Source organism: Elgaria multicarinata, chromosome 6 (genome assembly GCF_023053635.1).
Source record: "Elgaria multicarinata webbii isolate HBS135686 ecotype San Diego chromosome 6, rElgMul1.1.pri, whole genome shotgun sequence".
In the NCBI taxonomy this organism is placed as follows: Eukaryota; Metazoa; Chordata; class Lepidosauria; order Squamata; family Anguidae; genus Elgaria; species Elgaria multicarinata.
In genome coordinates, this window is record NC_086176.1 from 72,466,434 (window position 1) to 72,487,638 (window position 21,205).

At 39.8% G+C, this 21,205-nt stretch overlaps 1 protein-coding gene across 2 annotated transcripts in view; it reads left to right on the forward strand.

Annotated features, from left to right (window-relative positions):
- Positions 1 to 21,205, forward strand: part of CHD1 (chromodomain helicase DNA binding protein 1) — a 64,055-nt gene that overhangs the window by 12,320 nt on the left and 30,530 nt on the right. For both annotated transcript variants that reach the window (XM_063129569.1, XM_063129568.1), the window contains exons 4-13: positions 1,709 to 1,813; positions 3,297 to 3,364; positions 6,475 to 6,624; positions 10,767 to 11,032; positions 11,494 to 11,719; positions 13,967 to 14,067; positions 14,306 to 14,484; positions 14,892 to 15,019; positions 16,364 to 16,580; positions 20,770 to 20,859. In XM_063129569.1, coding sequence (XP_062985639.1) covers positions 1,709 to 1,813; positions 3,297 to 3,364; positions 6,475 to 6,624; positions 10,767 to 11,032; positions 11,494 to 11,719; positions 13,967 to 14,067; positions 14,306 to 14,484; positions 14,892 to 15,019; positions 16,364 to 16,580; positions 20,770 to 20,859 — 1,530 coding nt within the window. The remainder of the gene's footprint in view (positions 1 to 1,708; positions 1,814 to 3,296; positions 3,365 to 6,474; positions 6,625 to 10,766; positions 11,033 to 11,493; positions 11,720 to 13,966; positions 14,068 to 14,305; positions 14,485 to 14,891; positions 15,020 to 16,363; positions 16,581 to 20,769; positions 20,860 to 21,205) is intronic.

Below are 21,205 nucleotides of genomic sequence, written 5' to 3' on the forward strand. Positions count from 1 at the left end.
TGTGTCTCCAGTATCTAGCATTGTGTTTTTCTTTAGGATGCAGCTTTCACTTTCACTGCTCTTTACTGAGTTAAACATCAACTTAAACTTTTGTGTCCACGGTTTAATTTGTTGGAGAGAGGCACACCTTAAAAATTCTGTTAAAGTTGGGAATGAGGTACATCGACAGCCATAACTCATGATAAATATGCCTGCTTGAATAGGCCTTGTATTAAATGTTTCTAGCATTGCTTTTAAACAATGGGCTTTTTAAAAGTACTCTTAAAGCTATATTAGTCTACAGAATCAAATAATTTCTCTTTGTATTTAGCAACTCATGAATAAAAGCCACTCTTTTTTAAGTTTAAAAAATGAAGAATTGTTCTCTAGGTGTGACACACACACACACACACACACACACACACACAAAAGGCAGTGCCATTTTAACTTAATAGAATGCATTTTTAATGGTGGCTTGATTTCATTGGCATCTCAGTACAACATATGTGTATAGTTGGAGAATATGATGTAGCAGATTCTCTTGGATGTTTAACCTGAGCTTTTCGCAGTATCTGCTTCAAAAGCAATACATCTGATAAGCTTTTGAATCTAGTATGGCTGTAGGAACTCCACTGTAGCATGCCTGGTGACACTGTAGAGGAGGTCTTTGAAAAATGCAGGGTAAGTTGTTTAGGATTAAAATTGAAGAATTCTCTCTGTGTGTGGTGCATGGAAAGGAAAGTAAAACAACAGAATGAAATTTAATAGGGATAAATGCCAAGTTCTACATTTAGGTAATAGAAACCAAATGCACAGTTACAAGATGGGGGATACTTGGCTCAGCAATACTACAAACGAGAAGGATCTTGGAATTGTTGTAGATCACAAGCTGAATATGAGCCAACAGTGTGACATGGCTGCAAGAAAGGCAAATGCTATTTGGGGCTGCATTAGTAGAAGTATAGCTTCCAAATCATGTGAGGTACTGGTTCCTCTATTCAGCCCTGGTTAGGCCTCATCTAGAGTATTGCATCCAGTTCTGGGCTCCACAGTTCAAGAAGGACGCAGACAAGCTGGAACCTGTTCAGAGGAGGGCAACCAGGATGATCAGGGGTCTGGAAACAAAGCCCTATGAGGAGAGACAGAAAGAACTGGGCATGTTTAGCCTGGAGAAGAGAAGATTGAGGGGAGACATGATAGCACTCTTCAAATACTTAAAAGGTTATCACACAGAGGAGGGCCAAGATCTCTTCTCGATCCTCCCAGAGTGCAGGACACAGAATAACGGGCTCAAGTTAAAGGAAGCCAGATTCCGGCTGGACATTAGGAAAAACTTCCTGACTGTTAGAGCAGTATGACAATGAAACCAGTTACCTAGGGAGGTTGTGGGCTCTCCCACACTAGAGGCATTCAAGAGACAGCTGGACAACCATCTGTCAGGTATGCTTTAGGGTGGATCCCTGCATTGAGCAGGGGGTTGGACTCCATGGCCTTGTAGGCACCTTCCAACTCTGCTATTCTTTGATTCTATTCTATGTGTTAGGATTGTGTTAACTTATTTTTTAAAATCTTGACATGGGGAAAAATTGGAGCAGTGGTTAGGATAATATTTCTTGCAACTTGGAGAAAATTACTGATTGTGAAACATATGGATGTAGCTATTTCAGATGTGTACTAAATTGTGTTTTGTATGGCAACAGAATGTTTTTTTGTTTGAATTCTACTTCAGTTTTGGAAATCAAACCCAAGTATTCTAGCTGTACAGAGATCTGCAATGCTCAGGAAACAGCAGCAGCAGTCAAAAGCGGCATCCTCAAACAGTGGCTCAGAACAGGTAAATATTTAATTATTGGTGAATGTTTTAAATGTAAATACAAGGGGCTTTTTTTCTTCTTTTTTTACTGGCCTGGTCATTATAAGAAAATGGGGAGTCAGATTCCCCTAGGAGTAAAGTTGTAGTTCAAATCAGTGTCTTGTGGGTGCCAGTTGTTTCCTTTCTTGGGACCAGCTCAATCTTTCTTAAGATTGCACAGCACACCTGTCAGTATTCACAATTTATGTGTCTTTGTCCCTTTGCATAAAGAAGGGATGCCAAAATCAAACGGGTTGCTGAGCCGACTCCCCATCTAAGAGATGCCTGGTATCCACATTTATCATCCAGAAAAAACACAGTTTTCAATGAGAGAAGGAACTCTAGAACAAGTTGTTAGCTTTCAAAATATCCCTTGCCATCCAACTTTAATAAACCATTCTTTTTCATTTTACCCACCCAAATCTGTTTACTCCCACCAACACTGCCACAAATCATCAGGCTCCCTCTTGTCCCTGAGCAACCACCTGTAGCTCCTCACCATCTAAATTATTTTGTCATATGTCATTGCTTGACTGCCAAAAGCCTCTCACATGCCAAAGCTGCTGCTCTTTCTCCTATTATGCCCTTTTAAACCTTCTTGTTATCTAGGTTTTCTTCTTCACCAACCGAAGACCACAAAATATTTTCCTCTGGATTGCAAACACTGACAAACTGCAGATTACACTGTGTCCATTAGAACTAGAGATGTAAAATTTCCGGAAATTTTGAAGCCATGGGGAAAAAATTGTTTCTTTTTTTCTGGGGGATATTGGGCTATTTTAAAAAAATAGTTGTTGTTTTTTTGGCAATATTAGCACATTTACAGATTTAAAGTCACTTTGTTACTTTAGGAACATAAATGGAATTATGTACAAGTTGGATCGGTATAAAATCGTTACATTAGACTCATTTCCTGAGCTGTAGCTATCTATCAGTTTTAGTTGCTGCTTCAATGGCAGTGCCCCCTAGAGGCAGAAATGCATCTTGCTCTTGCATTTGGGAGTTGTAGTCTCAATTTGCAACCTAGGACTTGCTTGTCCTTGGTGCACAGAAATTGTAATAATCTGATACTGTACATAGTTTTTAGAAATCATTTGGAGAAGTAAATATATGAGCACCTTGTCTTAAACATTTTATTCATCATGCTAAAATAAAACATTCTATAATCCGTTTTCTTCATTGTTTCCCAATTTTTCAGAAACCGCTCCCCCAAAAGACAACAGGAAAAAACATTTTTTTCTGATTTTTTCTGGGGGTTTTCCAGGTCTTCACATCTCTAATTAGAACTGCTAGTTAAAGCAGAGTAAGGGAGTAGGGTGATGCTATGGAGTCTGGCTAGGAGCTGCAAAGGGCAGGGAGTCAACACAGGTGTCCTTCGGCTTACTGGACCCATGGACATCACTTTGGGGATCCCAGGACTATTTGTTCACATCTTCAAGACCTTATTTATTTTCATTCTTTGTAGGACACATCAAGTAGTGAAGACTCTGCAGATGACTCATCCAGTGAAATCAAGAGGAAGAAACATAAAGAGTAGGAAATTAAGCATTATATTAAAAATACTATTTTGAAAGATCTGCCTCATAAATTTTCTTTGTCCTACTTAATGCATGCTGTTGTTCAAGTTACTTTACAATGGAAAATGGTTGCTTATTATTCAGAGAGTAATATGTTTATTCCTCTATATACTTGTTTACACTTGTTTATTTATATTCCTGTATGACTACCTATATAATGGCATGTCAGAATTTGCATACCAAAAATCTTTGCAATGACACATTCTAATTGCAGAAGATCAGGCAACTGCAATAGTATTAATAGTGCAATTGGCTAGGGAATATTCATTCTCAGCAAGTTAAAAGGACACTAAATAATATAGTCTTTTTTCTGTGAAGGTCTCCAAATTTTGGCTGGCTTTAGTAGCCAACACAAATTTCTGTTTGCCAGGACCCTACTATATTCCCACTGGAGAAGTGGTAGACATCACACTGTCCTACCACAGAAGCACATCACAGGGTCAGGTACAATTTCATGACCCCTCTTCTTGAGCTTGAAATTGGAAGGAGGAACAGTGGATAGATCCTGCAATCAGGCTGCACTTCTGAAGTGCCCAGAAGTGTCTTTGATGTGTAGTGCAACATGGAGGAGCCCTTAACTCCTCCTAAATTCAGGGCAGGGAGCAGGGGATCATTCTACAGCTGTGCTGTTCTCACATTTGGATGTTTTCTAATCTAGGTAATTGTCCTTTGGTTTATTCCAAACTGGTGTTTTGCTTCTGAGGCACTCAGTGCCTCCACAGAGCAGTGCAATTGTGGCAGTTCCAAGTTCAGGAGGAGGGCTGAAGCTCGTCATGCTCATCAAAGATGAAAGAACGTTCAGTATGGCCAGTATTGCTAGTGTACCGTATTTTCCGGCGTATAAGATGACTTTTTAACCCAGGAAAATCTTCTCAAAAGTCTGAGGTCGTCTTATAGGGCGGGTGTTGTAACTTCCAAACTTATTGTTGGGGTTCTGAGGGTGTCAGGGGTTGAGGCAGGCAAAGGGAGCGTGAGCTCCTGAGTTCTGTGTGTGTGTGTGAGTGCGCACACGTGTGTGTGTGTGTGTGTGTGCGCGAGACAGAGAAAGCGAGCGAGCGAGAGAGCGCGAGGGAGGGAAGGAAGGAGGAGAGCGAGGGGGGCGAGCAACTCCTGACCGAGGTCTGTGTTCTGTGTGTGTGTGCGCCGTGTGTGTGTGTGTGTGTGTGTGTGTGTGAGAGAGAGAGAGAGAGAGGGGGAGAAAGCGAGGGGGGCGAGCAACTCCTGATGGAGGTCTGTGTTCTGTGTGTGTGTGCGCCGTGTGTGTATGTGAGAGAGAGAGAAAGCGAGCGAGGGAGGGAAGGAAGGAGGAGAGCGAGGGGGGGCGAGCAACTCCTGACCGAGGTCTGTGTTCTGTGTGTGTGTGCGCCGTGTGTGTGTGTGTGTGTGTGTGTGTGAGAGAGAGAGAGAGAGCGAGAGAGAGGGAGAAAGCGAGAGAGCGCGAGGGGGGCGAGCAACTCCTGATGGAGGTCTGTGTTCTGTGTGTGTGTGCGCCGTGTGTGTATGTGAGAGAGAGAGAAAGCGAGCGAGAGAGCGCGAGGGAGGGAAGGAAGGAGGAGAGCGAGGGGGGGCGAGCAACTCATGACCGAGGTCTGTGTTCTGTCTGTGTGTGCGCCGTGTGTGTGTGTGTGTGTGTGTGTGTGTGTGAGAGAGAGAGAGAGAGAGAGAGAGAGAGAGAGAAAGCGAGCGAGAGAGCGCGAGGGAGGGAAGGAAGGAGGAGAGCGAGGGGGGGCGTGCAACTCCTGACCGAGGTCTGTGTTCTGTGTGTGTGTGCGAGAGAGAGAGAGAGAGAAAGCGAGCGAGAGAGCGCGAGGGAGGGAAGGAAGGAGGAGAGCGAGGGGGGGCGAGCAACTCCTGACGGAGGTCTGTATTCGGTGTGTGTGTGTGTGTGTGAGAGAGAGAGAGAGAGAGAGAGAGAAAGCGAGCGAGCTAGAGAGCGGGAGGGAAGCAAGGAGGAGAGCGAGGGGGGGCGAGCAACTCCTGATGGAGGTCTGTGTTCTGTGTGCGCGCGCGCATGTGTGTGTAAGAGAGAGATAGAAAGCGAGAGAGTGCGAGGGAAGGAAGGAGGAGAGGGAGGGAGGCGAGCAACTCCTGACAGAGGTCTGTGTTCTCTGTGTGTGTGTGCGCGCGCGTGTGTGTGTGAAATCTGAGAGGCAGAGAAGGAGGTAATAGGATTGAAATCAAATCTGATGATTTTTAATTTTTATTTGGTGTGCGTTGGAAGAGGGGTAGTCTTATACGGCGAGTATATCCCAAACTCTATATTTTAACTGGAAAAGTTGGGGGTCGTCTTATATGCCGGAAAATACGGTATTTGTGGACCACTGCAGAACTCATCGACCTGGTTCACATAACATGACAACCGTGCCCTGGCTGATCATCCGTGCTGGATTGTTGCATTGTTCAAACATGGCATGCTTCTTGCAGGGTGGCTTATTTTCTTGTGAACAAGCTTATTTTAAGGTTGTTAATACAAGTTTGGAGGCTGGTGGGCATCCAGATTGGATTGTGCCTTAAAAGCTTTTTTCTAGAATTCACTTACTGTTTCATTTATTTGATGGCATGACCTTATTGTAATATTGTTGGCAGATGATATAATGGAAGAAAGTGATTAATGTAGGAGTTATTGATGTCAATAATTCACTTAGAAATTCATTTTAATGAATCTGGAATTATCACTGATTATGCTTTTACTATTTACTGTTTTACTCTGTACAGCACCATGTACATTGATGGTGCTATATAAATTAATAATAATAATAATAATAATAATAATAATAATAATAATAATAATAATAAAAACTCTGGGGATAAAATATTTTATAAACCCCCGCTAAATATTTACAGAAATGATACATCCTTTTCCTGTAAGCCCTTCTACATTAAATTCACTGCTAACTTCATTATGGTACCAAACCGTCCTTTCCAAAATGTATTCAGATAGTGATTCTTTCTTCTTTCAAATATGATACTGAAATATCTCTATTGTATCTGTCAGTAAGATTCTTCTTTCTATTGATGTAAGTTTAGGTATATAAATAATTCTTTTTGTAATTTAAATTTATATAGTGAGGACTGGCAAATGTCTGGGTCAGGATCTGTCTCTGGAACTGCTTCAGATTCTGATTTGGAAGAAAGCAGAGATAAAAGTAGTTGTGAGGAAAGTGAGTCTGACTATGAGCCAAAAAACAAAGTCAAGAGCAGGAAGCCTCCAAGCAGGTATGTGACAAATATTTTAGAATATGAAATACATCTTACGTGTTGCCATCTAGATGGCCAATCATCAGGTGATCTCTCCCCATATACTTGGACCCTGGAACTTTAGAGAAACACCTTGGCTGAGGTGCTGGACAAAGAGGCACCTTCCATTTTCTTTATAGAACCACTCTTTCTCTTGCTTCCATTGTGGTTGTAGCTCAAATATGTGGTCTGCTACCCAATTTAGGCAGCTTTAGGCCAAAGTTTGCTTTTGCTGATCAGGCTGAAGGCAGAAGGTTTTTTTGATCACTGAATCTTATTGGGCTGAGTTTCTTTTTCACTTTTGACTTCTGTGTACTAAGGACAACTGGAGCCAGTTTTACAGCTGTCTCTCTTCCCCTTGTGCTGAACATAGTTAAGAAAGCAAGGAAGTTGCAAGAAGGATAAATAGTGTGTTGCTCCTAGCTCCTTACCCCTTCCTCTATCATGCCTGTGGCTTGTCTGTGTCTCCTGGTGTTTTCCTCTGTACCATCTCTCTGACTTTTATCCTTCCCTCTCACATCGTTAGCATGTGTGTGTGTGCCTACCTTTGCTAAGTTTGATGGGAACTGTCTTTTTGGAGGGTAGATGGACAAGGCAGCAATGAGGCATACAGTGAATCAAGTTCTTCCTTCTTTCAAGCTATAGACTAAGCCAGTGGTTCCCAATTGGTGGTCCACGGACCCCAGGGGGTTCGCATAATTCACCCAGGAGGGCCGTGGCACCATTCACATATTAGCTCTGCAAGGTCCGCATTTTAATAAAAGAAAATACGCCGTCTCCCACGCTCCGTTTGCTTCGACAGTGACGTCATGTGCGAAAGCACCTGCGTGATTTAGCGACTAGCTTCAGAGATTACTTCCCTGCACCTAATCCTGAAAACTCAAGGAGAAGGAATCCTTTTGAATGTGGTGATATACAACTATCAACTCTATCTGCGGAAGAGCAAGATGCACTTGTTGACGTGACTTGTGATGGTTCATTGAAATCATTTTTCAAAGAATATAAACTGGACCAATTCTGGGTGAAGATTTTTCCTGATTGTAAGAAGTTAGGTGAAAAAGCTTTGAAACATCTAGTTTCCTTTTGTTCCACATTTCTTTGTGAACAAACATTTTCGACATTTTGTTATATGAAGAACAAGCATAGAAATCGGCTCGATGTTGATCCAGATTTGAGATTAAAAGTAGGAAATATTGAACCGGATGTGGAAGGGATTATTCAGGACAAAAAGAGGCATGATTTCTCCCATCACATTTAGGTTTAGTAGCTGCTAGACGTGTCATAATTTGTTCAGTTGTAAACTAGACGTTAATAAAATTAAATTCGTCTTTATATTCCTAACTAAACTATTGTCATTTTTGTGTGGTAATATCACAAATTTTATGGTCTGTTTTTTAGTATACCTAAAATCCTTTGCTTATTAGGGGCTACCCCTTATTTTCTCCAAAAAAATTGCTTCGCACAGGTAACTGCCATAAAGATAACAAAATTTTCAGAAGTCGGGGGTCCATGGGTTGGCATTTGAAAAACAAGGGGTCCCCAGTACTTAGTTAATTAGGAACCACTGGACTAAGCCATTCCAAGTTGTTAGGCATAGCTACTTGTGATCATTTGGTCTACAAGCACCCTCACACAGGAAGCCCTTTAAAGCCCCCAGGTAATTAAGGGAGTAACTCCTAAGGCTATGGCAAGTGTAGATGTAGCTCTTCTAAGAAGAGAGGCCTCCAGAATATTAGGCTGATTGAGTGTCATGTAGTTTCTGTAAAGGAAGCACGCCCCAGCAAAGCTGGCCTTTCCACTGGATTTTGCACAAATCCCCAGAACAAACGCACACAGCTCCCAGTTTGGAGGGTTAAGCCCAATTTTATTCAGGATAAGGGTAGGATATACAGGATTAGCATTTCAGACTGATAAAACATGCAGATACAAATAAGAACCCAAACCAAGCAAACTAAAACTAAGTTGCAAACCATGCATCACCCAGCCATGATGTCAGCCAGCTCAGGACAAAAACCCTTTTCAAAAGCATACTCTTTATAGATACTTTTCTCGCTCCTTCCCCCCTCCCTTCGAAGATCTTTCACACCTTCCCCTGAGATGTTAATTTTAGCTCAAGGCCGGTCGGCCTTGCCCCAAGCGGTTCCAGGATGTACCAGAACGCCCCCATGCAGCTGGCCGCTTATCTGTTCCGCTCCTAAAACCATAACAATAAAATAATTTAACATATTAAAAACAGCCATTCCCAGTATGATTTTACCCCTTCCTTACAGTTTCCTCATCCCATATGGAGGATGCCTTCAGCTGTTATCCCCAATCTGGGAATTCAGAGTTGAGTGTGTGAGATAATTAGTAGTGAATGCTTTCTGAAATATTGGAATTTACCATGAAATGAATTTCTAACCTGTCAGTGCTCAGTGGTGCTGACAATGTGAGAGTTCATGCAAGAAGTGATACAGAAATTAGTGGACATTGGAGCAGGGGAAACGGTGCTTTCTCATTAAAAGGCATATATTTATTCCCCTGAAATTATTGTACTGGACAAGATTAAAGAAGCAAATTTGAAAAGGATCCACAATTTTCTCCAAATACACCATTCAAAATAGAGGTGCTGTTCTCTATCTTGTCAGTAATGGTCCTGGGCAAATTCTTCATACCTATAATTCTTAGGAAATGAGCCTCCACATCCCATTTAGATGGGCATACAGATTTCTTTGTTTTTCTTACAAGGAGAAGCAAATCAATACAGCTTCTGAACTTTTTCTAAACATCATTCATGATGTTTAGCAAAATCCTAGCAACAGTGATTGAAAAAATCAGGATACAGAAGATCTATGTCTATCCTTATCTTGACAATATCTTCATCAAGACTTGGACTCTTGCAGAAAGAAGAGATGCTAATAGTAACTTTCCTCCAGGATCTTGGGTTTGTGATGAACTGTACCAAAACCCAACTACTTTCCCACCCAGTGGATACATCGTCTTAGAGGGACCATGGATACTACCAAGTCATTGTATTTGTGTTGGAGGACTGGATGCTTGGGGTCAGGGATCTCATTCACTAGATCACAAGAGATATTACCTGCCGCTTGGAAACACTTGTGTTCTGCAGGGACTTGCTGCCCTGGGGCAGATGGCATCTCAATTGGCAGAATGTAGTAGAACCATGAGTCTAGACAGTATTTTCCCTTTCTGGGCATTTGGGGTACTGCTTTCTCTGGAATTCTGGGTGGTGATAGGTTGGCAGAATTGCATATCAGTGAATTCTCCTAACATGAATTTGATTTACTGAGCCTTTCTGTTTTTCGCCTGTGGGTTCATTGTTTTTCTTCAGTGGGTTCCTCAGCTAGGGATAGTTTTTCGGCTGTGTAGAGGAATTGCTGCTTCATCAGTGATATGCTAGGGAGCAAATGTGAGGTGTTCCCTTGTTTAGCCCCCAGCTAAAAACATTAGAACTACAAGTTCAATCACAGCTTTTAAAGCTCAACTCAAAACTTTTCTTTTTCCTAAAGCTTTTAAAACTTGATGTTGTGCAGACTTTATACTGTTAGTTTTACCCTACCCTGTGCCTGTTTGCCTTCTCTTCCCCTCCTTATTGTTTTACTATGATTTTATTAGATTGTAAGCCTATGCGGCTGAGTCTTGCTATTTACTGTTTTACTCTGTACAGCACCATGTACATTGATGGTGCTATATAAATAAATAATAATAATAATAATAATAATAATAATAATAATAATAATAATAATAAAGAATCTGTCTTTTAGTGGACAATGATCACCCAGCATCGGGGAGAATCCAGAGACAGGCAAATTGTCCACTTTACAGTATTAAAATGCATTCTGGGTTATATCAATACTTTTATTATGTTTATGTTCCTTGTGAGAAAGTGAAGTGGCAGTGACCAGCGTAAGAAAAGAATCACTTTCTGGATAACTACCGAGGCAATCAACTGGCTAGATAGTGGCTGCAGCAGCTTCTATGGTTTGCTTCAGGAAGTTTACAAAAATTTGGGCCTCTGAACAACCCACATGGTTCTGAGCATAGTCACCTGTCAGCGATTCCAGAGTATTTACTGATGAGTATTTTGAAAGTATTTCTTTTACTGTTCTTTAATATTTAAGAATAAAACAAAAAATTGGAAAGAAAAGTGCAGGACAGAAAAAAAGACAACTTGATTCATCGGATGATGATGACGACGATGATGATTATGATAAAAGAGGGTCTCGCCGCCAGGCAACAGTAAATGTGAGTTACAAGGAAGCTGAGGAAGCAAAGACAGATTCAGATGATCTACTGGAAGTATGTGGAGAGGATGTCCCACAACCTGAAGAAGATGAATTTGAAACAATAGAAAAATTCATGGATAGCCGTATTGGACGAAAAGGAGGTAATTTTGACTTACTTTTGTAAAATGTTACAGGTAGATGAATAAAGTTTCAAATTCCTTCCCTTCTGTGAAATACTGGGGAAATACATGTTGTGAATGATGCCATAACTGATATTTTTAGCAAGCTTATTGATCAAATGCTCAATTCTTTTTAGTATATATTAAAAAGGATTTGTTTGCTATATATATGCCATTTAATCACTGTCCCACTCTTCTCTTAATTCGTTTATATGCTGTAGTTTTGTTGGATGTGCTGGTTTAATCAAACCCTTCCTACATTAACATAATTTGTAATAAACTTTTTAATGACATAGAGCTGTACTGGCATTCTAAGAGTACTTTAAGAAGTTCTTACAGATGCTTATATCTCAGGACAATTGTGTGTGTGTGTATGTGGTATTTTGCCAGAAGTCACTCAGTCCTGTAGCTGTCTGATGCTGTGATTATGCTCTCCCCTTCAGCAACTGGTGCTACAACCACCATCTATGCAGTAGAAGCTGATGGAGATCCAAATGCAGGCTTTGATAAATCAAAAGAACCTGGTGATGTGCAGTATTTGATTAAATGGAAAGGTTGGTCCCACATCCATAACACTTGGGAAACTGAAGAAACTCTGAAGCAGCAGAATGTTAGAGGAATGAAGAAACTGGACAACTATAAGAAAAAGGATCAGGAAATGAAACGATGGTATTGTCTATAGGAAACTAATACAAAGTTACAAGCATGTATTTTTGAAGTATTCTGATAGCATGTGGCTTTATCCAGAGAACTCAAACCACAAAATGCTCATATAAGACAGAAGTAATTCATAATTTACATTTTAAAATTCATTCAGTGCTTTGGATGTTCAGCATCATGCAGGATGCTTAAAGAGTTAATTTATATTTTAATGCTAAATCTTAAAATAGCTTGGATAAAGGAGGAACATAGTAACGACTAGAAGAAATATCCATGATCAGTTGTTAATGTATTACTTGTTTTAACAAGATTGCTTTATTCTGAAAAGTTATCCGGTAGTTGTCTTGCCTAACAACTACTTTCTTAAGTACATTGTAATCTTTTGTCCTTAAATGGTATGTATTGATTTACTGCAGCATTATTTACATAGGTTTGCATTGGGTCTGCAGATATATGGGTAGATCCAATGAAGTGTGAATAATTTAGATTTTACTGTATTTCTTATTGTACTCAAAACACTTCTAGTAGTAATTCTTGAGGTACATATATGTGACCAATATGCGGTAAAAGGTTGTGGTTTTAGAGCACATTAAAACACAGTTGGCATTCTAGATGGATTAATGGTAGATATAGCCTGCAATCCATTTTATTGTCTCTCAGTTCATAGGGAAATAGTTGATGTATAGAAGAATTTAAGATGCAGTGCTTTACACACTTACCTGAGAGTAAGTCCCAATGGACTCCTGAGTAGCCAGACATAGAATTTCATGCACATCTCCTTTCATATTTTGGTTCCAGAAACTGGTATTATTATTATTATTATTATTTATTTATATAGCACCATCAATGTACATGGTGCTGTACAGAGTAAAACAGTAAATAGCAAGACCCTGCCGCATAGGCTTACAATCTAATAGTGGGAATTCATGAGAAGGGATATATTCTTTGCCATTGATAGTAGATGCGTGTAACACAGAAAGTGTACAAATCAAGTGCTGGTGCTACAACTTTATAGAAATACCACAGTGTTGTAAAACTTTTTTAGATTTACTCTGCATAGTGTTTGACTCTAGGTACTTTATCTTGGCTAACACTTCAACATCAAACCATAAATTAATCTGCTATCTAGATGTTGGCTTGTTTTAGGTGTTGGGAAAGGGGTGCTAAGTAGGCATTGTTATGGCCCAATTCTGATTGTTTGCATTCAACAGTGATGTGGGGCACTGGCTACTATCTAAAGATCCCTGGGTATGTGTAGATCCCTGGGTATGTCTTCTTGTCTAAGCAGTTTTCACTTCGAGCTGCATTTCTTCCATGGGGCTACTTAAGACCTCTGTTCCTTGAGGGAAGACAGAAGTGAAGTAGTCCATCTGAAGAGCGCTCATGCCATCAGCACCTCAAAGAACATTCAGTTGGCCTGAAAGAACTGTTGGGATAACCCTCTTCCACCTTCCCTGGGGCATCTTTGTCATCAGGAAAGGCAGAAGAGGAGAGCTCAAGCTAGAGATCTCAGGCCGTGTGTTCTATTATTTTATCTTACTTTTGTAACATTTGGTTGTCTTGGTATTTTAACATAGTAATTGCTATCGCGGAAAGGTGGTGTATAAACGCATTAAATAAATAAACTTCTAGAAAGAACAATAATTCCTTCATTCCATGAGTGTTCTTTCGCCTTTTAGAGCATCGTTTTGGGTGGTGCAAGGGCTGCAGTGGGAAGGGGACCAGAAAATTCCCAATGTTTATGCTGCCGTTCGGAACCCAACCACTAAATGTTACATTTAGTCTTCTGAGGTTCTTCTACCCCCACCCCTAACAGAATGTTTCTAATGCTTCTGTTGAAAGCTGCAATAATGACAAACTACCATATTTCTTCGATTGTAAGACGCTATCGATTGTAAGATGCACACTAATTTCAGTACCACCAACAGAAAAAAAAAAACGCTAAAACACGCCTGTGATTCTAAGATGCACCCCGTTTTTAAAGATGTTTATATGGGGAAAAAAGTGCATCTTAGAATTGAAGAAATACGGTATATACGTTCTATAATGATGCAATTCATGGGTGGGTAGACTTTAGACATACAGGATCTACTTCATTTTCTTACTGATCTTTATTTATTTTATTTATTCTTGTTAAACTATTAGGAGTTGGAAACTTACTGATCTACTGCAAATCACCTAGATATCTACCAGTAGATCCCAAACTGACTTTTCCCTGCTCCTGATCTAATTCATATCTTACGTAACTTTTTTTAGGTTAAAAAATGCTTCTCCAGAAGATGTGGAATATTACAACTGCCAGCAAGAACTCACAGATGATTTGCATAAACAGTATCAAATAGTAGAGAGAATAATTGGTAGGTGACAAAATTTGAAACGAATTTATGAGAGCTTAGTGCATGTCTCTGTATTCACTAGTGTTAATGTAATTTGAAGTAATTCGTATTTCATAGTACTTTTAATATTTAAGACTTCTAAATGTACATATTTTGGGTATTAACAGAGCTATAGCACACAACCTTTTGTTTGTGTCTAAATGTGTATTGTGATATGACAGTAACCTGTTAATTTTATTTTTAAAAATGTTTTCCATAGCGCATTCTAACCAGAAGTCTGCAGCAGGTTATCCAGATTATTATTGTAAATGGCAGGGTCTCCCTTACTCAGAGTGCAGCTGGGAAGATGGTGCTCTCATTGCAAAGAAATTCCAGTCACGCATTGATGAATATTTTAGCAGAAATCAGTCCAAGACTACTCCTTTTAAGGATTGTAAGGTAAGTACATTTGATTTTTTTAAAAAATATATGCCTTCTTTTCAAAACCAGCAGTTGAAGTGGTTATTCTGTATCTGGCTATACTGTTTTCATAATTGCAGGTGGGTGCTCATCCTCAATACTCCCTCTCTAATCCCTGTACATAGAAAATTACTGGGTTAGAGATAAGGGATCAGTCCTACCCTTCTCCCTGATACCTAATTTTTCTGTGTTGAGGGACTTTTCTGCTATAAAGAAACATTCAGTCATGTTGCCAGACACCTTTACCACATCCTCTATTGTTTGTGAAAAGTAGGCCGTAGACATCAAGAAGTGTAAAACCAATTTTCGCTATGCAATTTAAATTAGAACTGGCAATAGAATTGATTTCTTCTTTTTTCTCCCTCACCGCCCCCTCCCCCCGGCAGGTTTTAAAGCAAAGGCCAAGGTTTGTAGCCCTAAAGAAGCAACCATCTTATATTGGAGGACATGAAAGCTTAGAGCTAAGAGATTATCAGTTAAATGGACTAAACTGGTTGGCCCACTCTTGGTGCAAGTAAGTGCATAATAAGATGTTACAGCTGAATGTTAAAACACATGCATTCTTAATTTTTAAAATATTTTATAATCTTACAGAAAACACAATCATTCACACATGTCATTTGACTGATGAGAAATTTTGTGCATGGGTGTGGCAGTTACATATAATTTATAGTGCTAAAAATGAATAGTTATTGTTTTCCAGAAATGAGTAGTCTTCAGGCTTGGTGAATCAATTTAGTACTTTACCAAAAACTTGAGATCCACCAATCAGTCATGTACAAAATGGTGGCATGTGAAGGGCGGGAGTGGTGGGAGAGCCTCTGTGCACTTAGAACCAAGTTTAAACACATGCCCAGCAAATAACTTGTTTTCAGGACCAGAACTTTTAATCCTTTCATACATAAATCCACTCCTGGTTTTCCTCAAGCTTTCTTTGTTTCAGCAACCTAATTTACGGGGGGAACACCTTTCTGCTATACCTTTGTCAAACTACTGAGGGTCAGAAACTCTTGCTGATCTACTGCAGATCACTCTGAGATCTACCAGTAGGTCTGATCTATCTTCTGCCACGCCTGTTGTATCCTATTCTGCTTTCTGTACTGACTATGGCCTGGTTCATACGTATTGCTAACCCCTTGTTTACCTTCGCATGAACAAATCATTGGTTATTTTCTCAGTCCCAACTGCCTTTGAAGCATTGCTGTAAAAAGACTGGGGGGGGGGTTTCCCCCTCTCTTGCAGTTGTTTCTTCTGTAGCCAGGCAAAAGAAGCCATAAGCAACCCATGATTCTGAGTTCACAAGTAACGACAACTTATAGTTTAAACAACCCACAGTTTACAACCTTACAACAAATCATCGGTGCTTTTCGTGGGTTGTTCGTGGTTAATAACCAATAGTTAACCCATGGATCTTGATTCACAAATAGCAACCTAAGATAAAAGCACCAGACTGGGAGAAGAGGCTAAGATAGATAGATAGATAGATAGATAGATAGATAGATAGATAGATAGATAGATTGATTGATTTCCCCTAGAAACAATAATCTAAAGATTATAGCCAGTGGTTCCCTCTGACCTTTAGTTCCCTGACATCTTGTTTTATTGTTGTGATTGTAACGGCCTTTGTGCCATAGAGAAATAAAATGTATTCACGACCTATGATTCAACAAAACATGGTTAATTAAACTTTGGTTTGTCATTATGTACAAACCAGGTCAATATTCTTCTTTCTGTTCTGACTAATCTGAAGATATATCTTACACAATCATAGTTGAATTTCTGTTATGTAATAGGTTAATGTATGTGGTGCTCCTAAAGATCATGTTTAAAATTGTGTTTTATTCGTTTCACTTTACAGGGGCAACAGCTGCATTCTTGCAGATGAAATGGGCTTGGGCAAAACAATACAAACTATCTCCTTTCTGAATTATTTGTTTCATGAACATCAGTTGTATGGGCCTTTTCTACTGGTAGTACCGCTTTCTACTTTGACATCTTGGCAAAGAGAAATCCAGACATGGGCTCCCCAGATGAATGCTGTAGTTTATTTGGGAGATATTACTAGCAGAAATGTGGTAAGTGCACCTATATGTTAATGGACAACAAAGGGCTAAAATACATGGATAGGTTCAATTACTAGTATAGAGATTAAGCATATTTCACACTTATTATGAAGTTAGGTTTTACATTAATTGTTGTTACTACTAATTTGTTCTACAAATTAATAAAAAATAGCTCGTATTTTCTGATATTCTGATAACTGATCAAATAAGCAAAATATCTATCTGGATTTGTACTCCAAATGCTAGAAAAATTACACTTCATCGTTTTTGTTTAATACGTTGTCCCAGTTTTAGGGAATGGACACTTTCAACTTAGAGGTAGTTAACTTCTTGAGTTCAAGAATTTTAAGCTTGGATTTAAATATAATTAGTAATAGCTGTAGTTGCAGCAATATTTACAGGTAACTATTGAGTTCACTAATGAAATGTAAAATATGAAACAGTAGGTCTTAGCATATTATGTATGAAACTTAAATTATTTTTTATCAGATTCATTGAATTTAGTACCAATTTACAACACAAAATGATACTTTCGTTGAATAGTTTGGAATTAATTGTTTCTCTTAATCTTCACCTAAATAATATATTAAAACAGACTTTTGCTTTGCACATTTTAAAAAATAAAATTCCCTGGTTGCTTTTTGCCATCTCTTGTTTAAAAAATAATCCTTTTGTAGTTGATTAAGAATAAAGTATTATGCTGGTGAAACATGAATATTCCTAATCTCATGTGAGGATCTTTTATTCTTTCTCATGAGTAGGCCAACAATCGGTACTACTGGAAAGTCAATCTGTTTGGGGTGTTAAGAGGCAAGATTAAGTTTGTCAGATTTCTCCCAAAGGGTTTTCTTTGCAGCAGCAATTTTATACCTGTCTTTGAAGAGGCAGTAGGATTTTGTTTTGTTTTTTCTTGAGCAAAAGGCAGAAAGAGAAGAGAAAACAAAGGAAAACTTTTTTTTCACCCTGCTTAGCAAAGTGAGACAGTACAGGTGAAAGGATGAGCTGGATGGCTACTCTGTCCGGAGTGAAGTGCTCAGGTGAGAAGATGGGTTAACTGTCACTCTCCTGGGATAAGGGATGTTGAGCCAGACAGCAGCAATAACTTCAGCCTTGCCAAATAATAATTTTAAAAGCCTCATACACAGGACTTCTTCCTGTCTGTTCCAACCATGACTGAGCCTTTAGCTGGTCAAAGCACTTAGACTCAGAGGATCCCACATATAGGATTCCCAGATCATGGTATGCCATCTTCAACCCATCTTTTCATGTAAGTCCGCTATAGGTTCTAATCAGCCCATAACACCTCGTTCTCCTAAAGGGATATGTGGATTCATTCCAAGGATTGGAAGTTTAGTGGCTGATTAGAAGGGCAAAAATAAAAGAAATGGCAAGAGTGCTGTGTGTCACAGGTTGAGCAACTGAAGATATCAAGACAAACCCATCCTCTTCCAAGGCCCTGTGAGGTATCCCAAGACACTCCGCAACTGGTATCACTGCCATCTAGTGTTGATGGTGGTGAAATGGAATTTATAGGCCTTTTCAATCAGAGAGATGTTGACATCAGATCTTTAAGTACTGGAAAAGGTGAGAAAGTAGTACCTATCCAGAAATGAGTTCCGACCCACACCAAGATTGAGGAACCTGATCAAGCATCTGTATATTGTGGAAACCAGAGAATCACACCTACTTCAGATTATTTCACCCTTCCATAACCCATGCTCGCTGGGTTTGCTTGAGATAGAATCATAGAATAATAGAGTTGGAAGGGACCTATAAGTCCATCAAGTCCAACTCCCTGCTCAATGCAGGAATCCACCCTAAAGCATACCTGACAGATGGTTGTCCAGCTGCTTCTTGAATGCCTCTAGTGTGGGAGATGACAACTCCCAAGCAGATGTTGCATATTCAAAATGGCAGTTGCATGTGTCCTGCACGTGCCGTGTTGTGTGAACAGCCCCAGTACCTTCTTGTCAGCCTGATTTGAATCCCCCCGTGTTTTCACTAAAGATTGATAGTCATGCTAACAAGCCCAGGAAACAGAACAGGTACATGTCTACCTACTTCATTTAATTCTTGGTGATAACTCAGTCACTGAAGTCAGTGCTAAAGAATATGCAGATGACTATTTCTTGCTTAGAAAGGTACAGATTTGTAATTGATAACAAGAAAAGTTCCCTTTACCCAAGCCAGCACTACTTCAGAGCAAATGGATAAAATGAGCCAGTCCACAAATAGGGTCTAGAATATCTACAGATTTACTTCAAATGTTTCTCTCCTGTAACCGTTGTTCACTAGTTGTGTACTTGAAATTTCAATATAGTTCCAAAGGGGCTGATCAAGCCCTACCTCCAAGCCCCTAAACAAAATTCAACTTGTAGAGTTGTCATGGAAAATGGTATTTTGTAGCACTAACATCAGTAAGGAGGATATCAGAATTAGGGACACAGTTGGAAATCAAAGAATTTTGCATTTTCAACTGTGACAAAATGGTTCAAAGTCCAGAGACTTATCTTTTAAACATGAACTCAGTTTGCCTTTTTTTCTCTCTCTTTTTCCCTTTTTCATTTTTGGTCACAAAAGATACCCCTCCCAGCTTTGGTACTGGGCATGTACCAAAGAATTTAAACAGATGAATTGTTTATTCATATCTTTCCAAGTAATTATAGGAGTAAATATACAATTTATTACCTATCTGGGTGGATTAGACCAGCTGTTGGCTGCATTCGGATAATTGCGCCAGTGAAAGAAGCCATTGTCGAGCACGGCGGTGGTAGGCAGCTTCTTACCCACACCATAACCCCTACTAGAAGCCATGGGTTGTGGCGTGGGTAAAAAGCACCCCTGTTGCGCACCACCCTGGGTTTAGACAACATAGCAACCTGTGCTCTATCATGGGTAATTGTGGAAAGTACAGTTGTGCGGGGGGGATGGAGGGGAGAGACGTAACAGTAGCTTTTGCCCCCACAATTGTCCAAACCCAGTCACTGTAGCAGCATGTGCTTCTGTGAGGGTGGATGCACCTAAAGGTCTTTCAGCCATTCAGTTAAAGAAAATCTTCATTCTTTTTGAAAAGCTGGATGATTACCTGCTCCACCCTGTATTGCTCCACCTGTGAAATACAGCAGTTGGAAGTTTAAATAGTCTTCAGTTGATATGTCCCCCCTAATAGCTTGCCCCCTCCTGCTTTTCGATCTCCTTACACACTGTTTTGCTTTACCATTTCTCTGTTCTGTATATAAACTTTGGGAAAGTTTTTTTGGGGGGGTTTTTTGTCAATGAAGAGCTTTTTCATGGAGCCGTTTTAGAGTAAAGCCCTTCTTTGGGGAAGAAGGCATCAATCCTACTCTTGTCTCCTGTCATCCCAGAAAGAATGACTTTCCAGTTATATAGTCTGTTCTGTTATATAAAAGACGAATTCTATGTTTTCCTTTGTGAAATGTTATTTTCTATGAGAGAGCTCCCTGACTTCTGCCTCTGCTTACATTGTTCTTTCAATGTAAGGGATTTTCTTGGTATTTAGGATCTAGAACAACAAGACTGAGGACAACCTGTATTGTTTACACCCAAAGCCAGGTCATGTCCTGTGTTTCCCAAGGCAGCTACAAAGGAGCACTCACGAAGGAACATGCTAAAACAGCCTTCCCTCACTGGTGCCCTTTAGTTCTGTTGGACTACAACTCTCATCATACCTCTGCTAGCTGGGAATGATGAGAGTTGAAGACAGTATATCCAGAGGGCACCAGGTTAAAGAAGGCTGAACTCAGCTTATCCTTGGGCAAGGAGAATAATTCATGTTGGCAGTACAGCCACTACACTGACCCTGTTCAGACAACACGCTAAGCCACAATGGCCAAGCATTTTGAGCTGAACATGTTGTGTGAACCATTCCTAACCATGCTGGCTACATAACCACAGTTTAAATACACTCACTAGCCATTTGCTGCAAAACAGTTAGCAACTTAACCATGGTGTGTTGTCTGAACAAGCCCACTGTGAGAAGTGCAACTTCTTCTCTCAGGATGATTGGCTGTCCTTCTGTCTCATACCACTAACTGATCATATTGATGGATACTTGGCATGTAGCATGTATTTATATATAAACATGTAGAAATGGTAGTGTTTAAGCATCAGAATATATTAGGCGTCTTACAGAAATATTTTTAAACACTGTAACCTACTATCTTACTGACTTTGTCTGTAGATAAGAACGCATGAATGGATGCATCTTCAGACAAAACGATTAAAATTTAATATACTACTGACCACTTACGAAATTTTGCTGAAGGATAAGGTAAGTAATTAGACTACCATTCACTTCTAAAGATTAAAGCAGAGTTCTGAAGGAATTAGATGTAACTATCAGCATTTCTTATTTCACTAAAAAAACAAAAAACAAGCTGTGAATGTTATTACTGAAAAGGTCAGTAGTTTTCAGATTTTTGCTGGGAGGTAAACAGTTCTTAATAAATTAAGGCTGCAAACTTGTGGTCCGTGGGTGGGCATATCAGGGGCTGTAGAATGTTTTTGAATTCCCTCTCTGTGGGCACAGAGAGAGGTCCAACCTCTGGGATGGGTATATGTTGGGGGGAAATCCCCACAAATCATTTCCCAATGGCTTCAGAAATGTCCACAGTTCT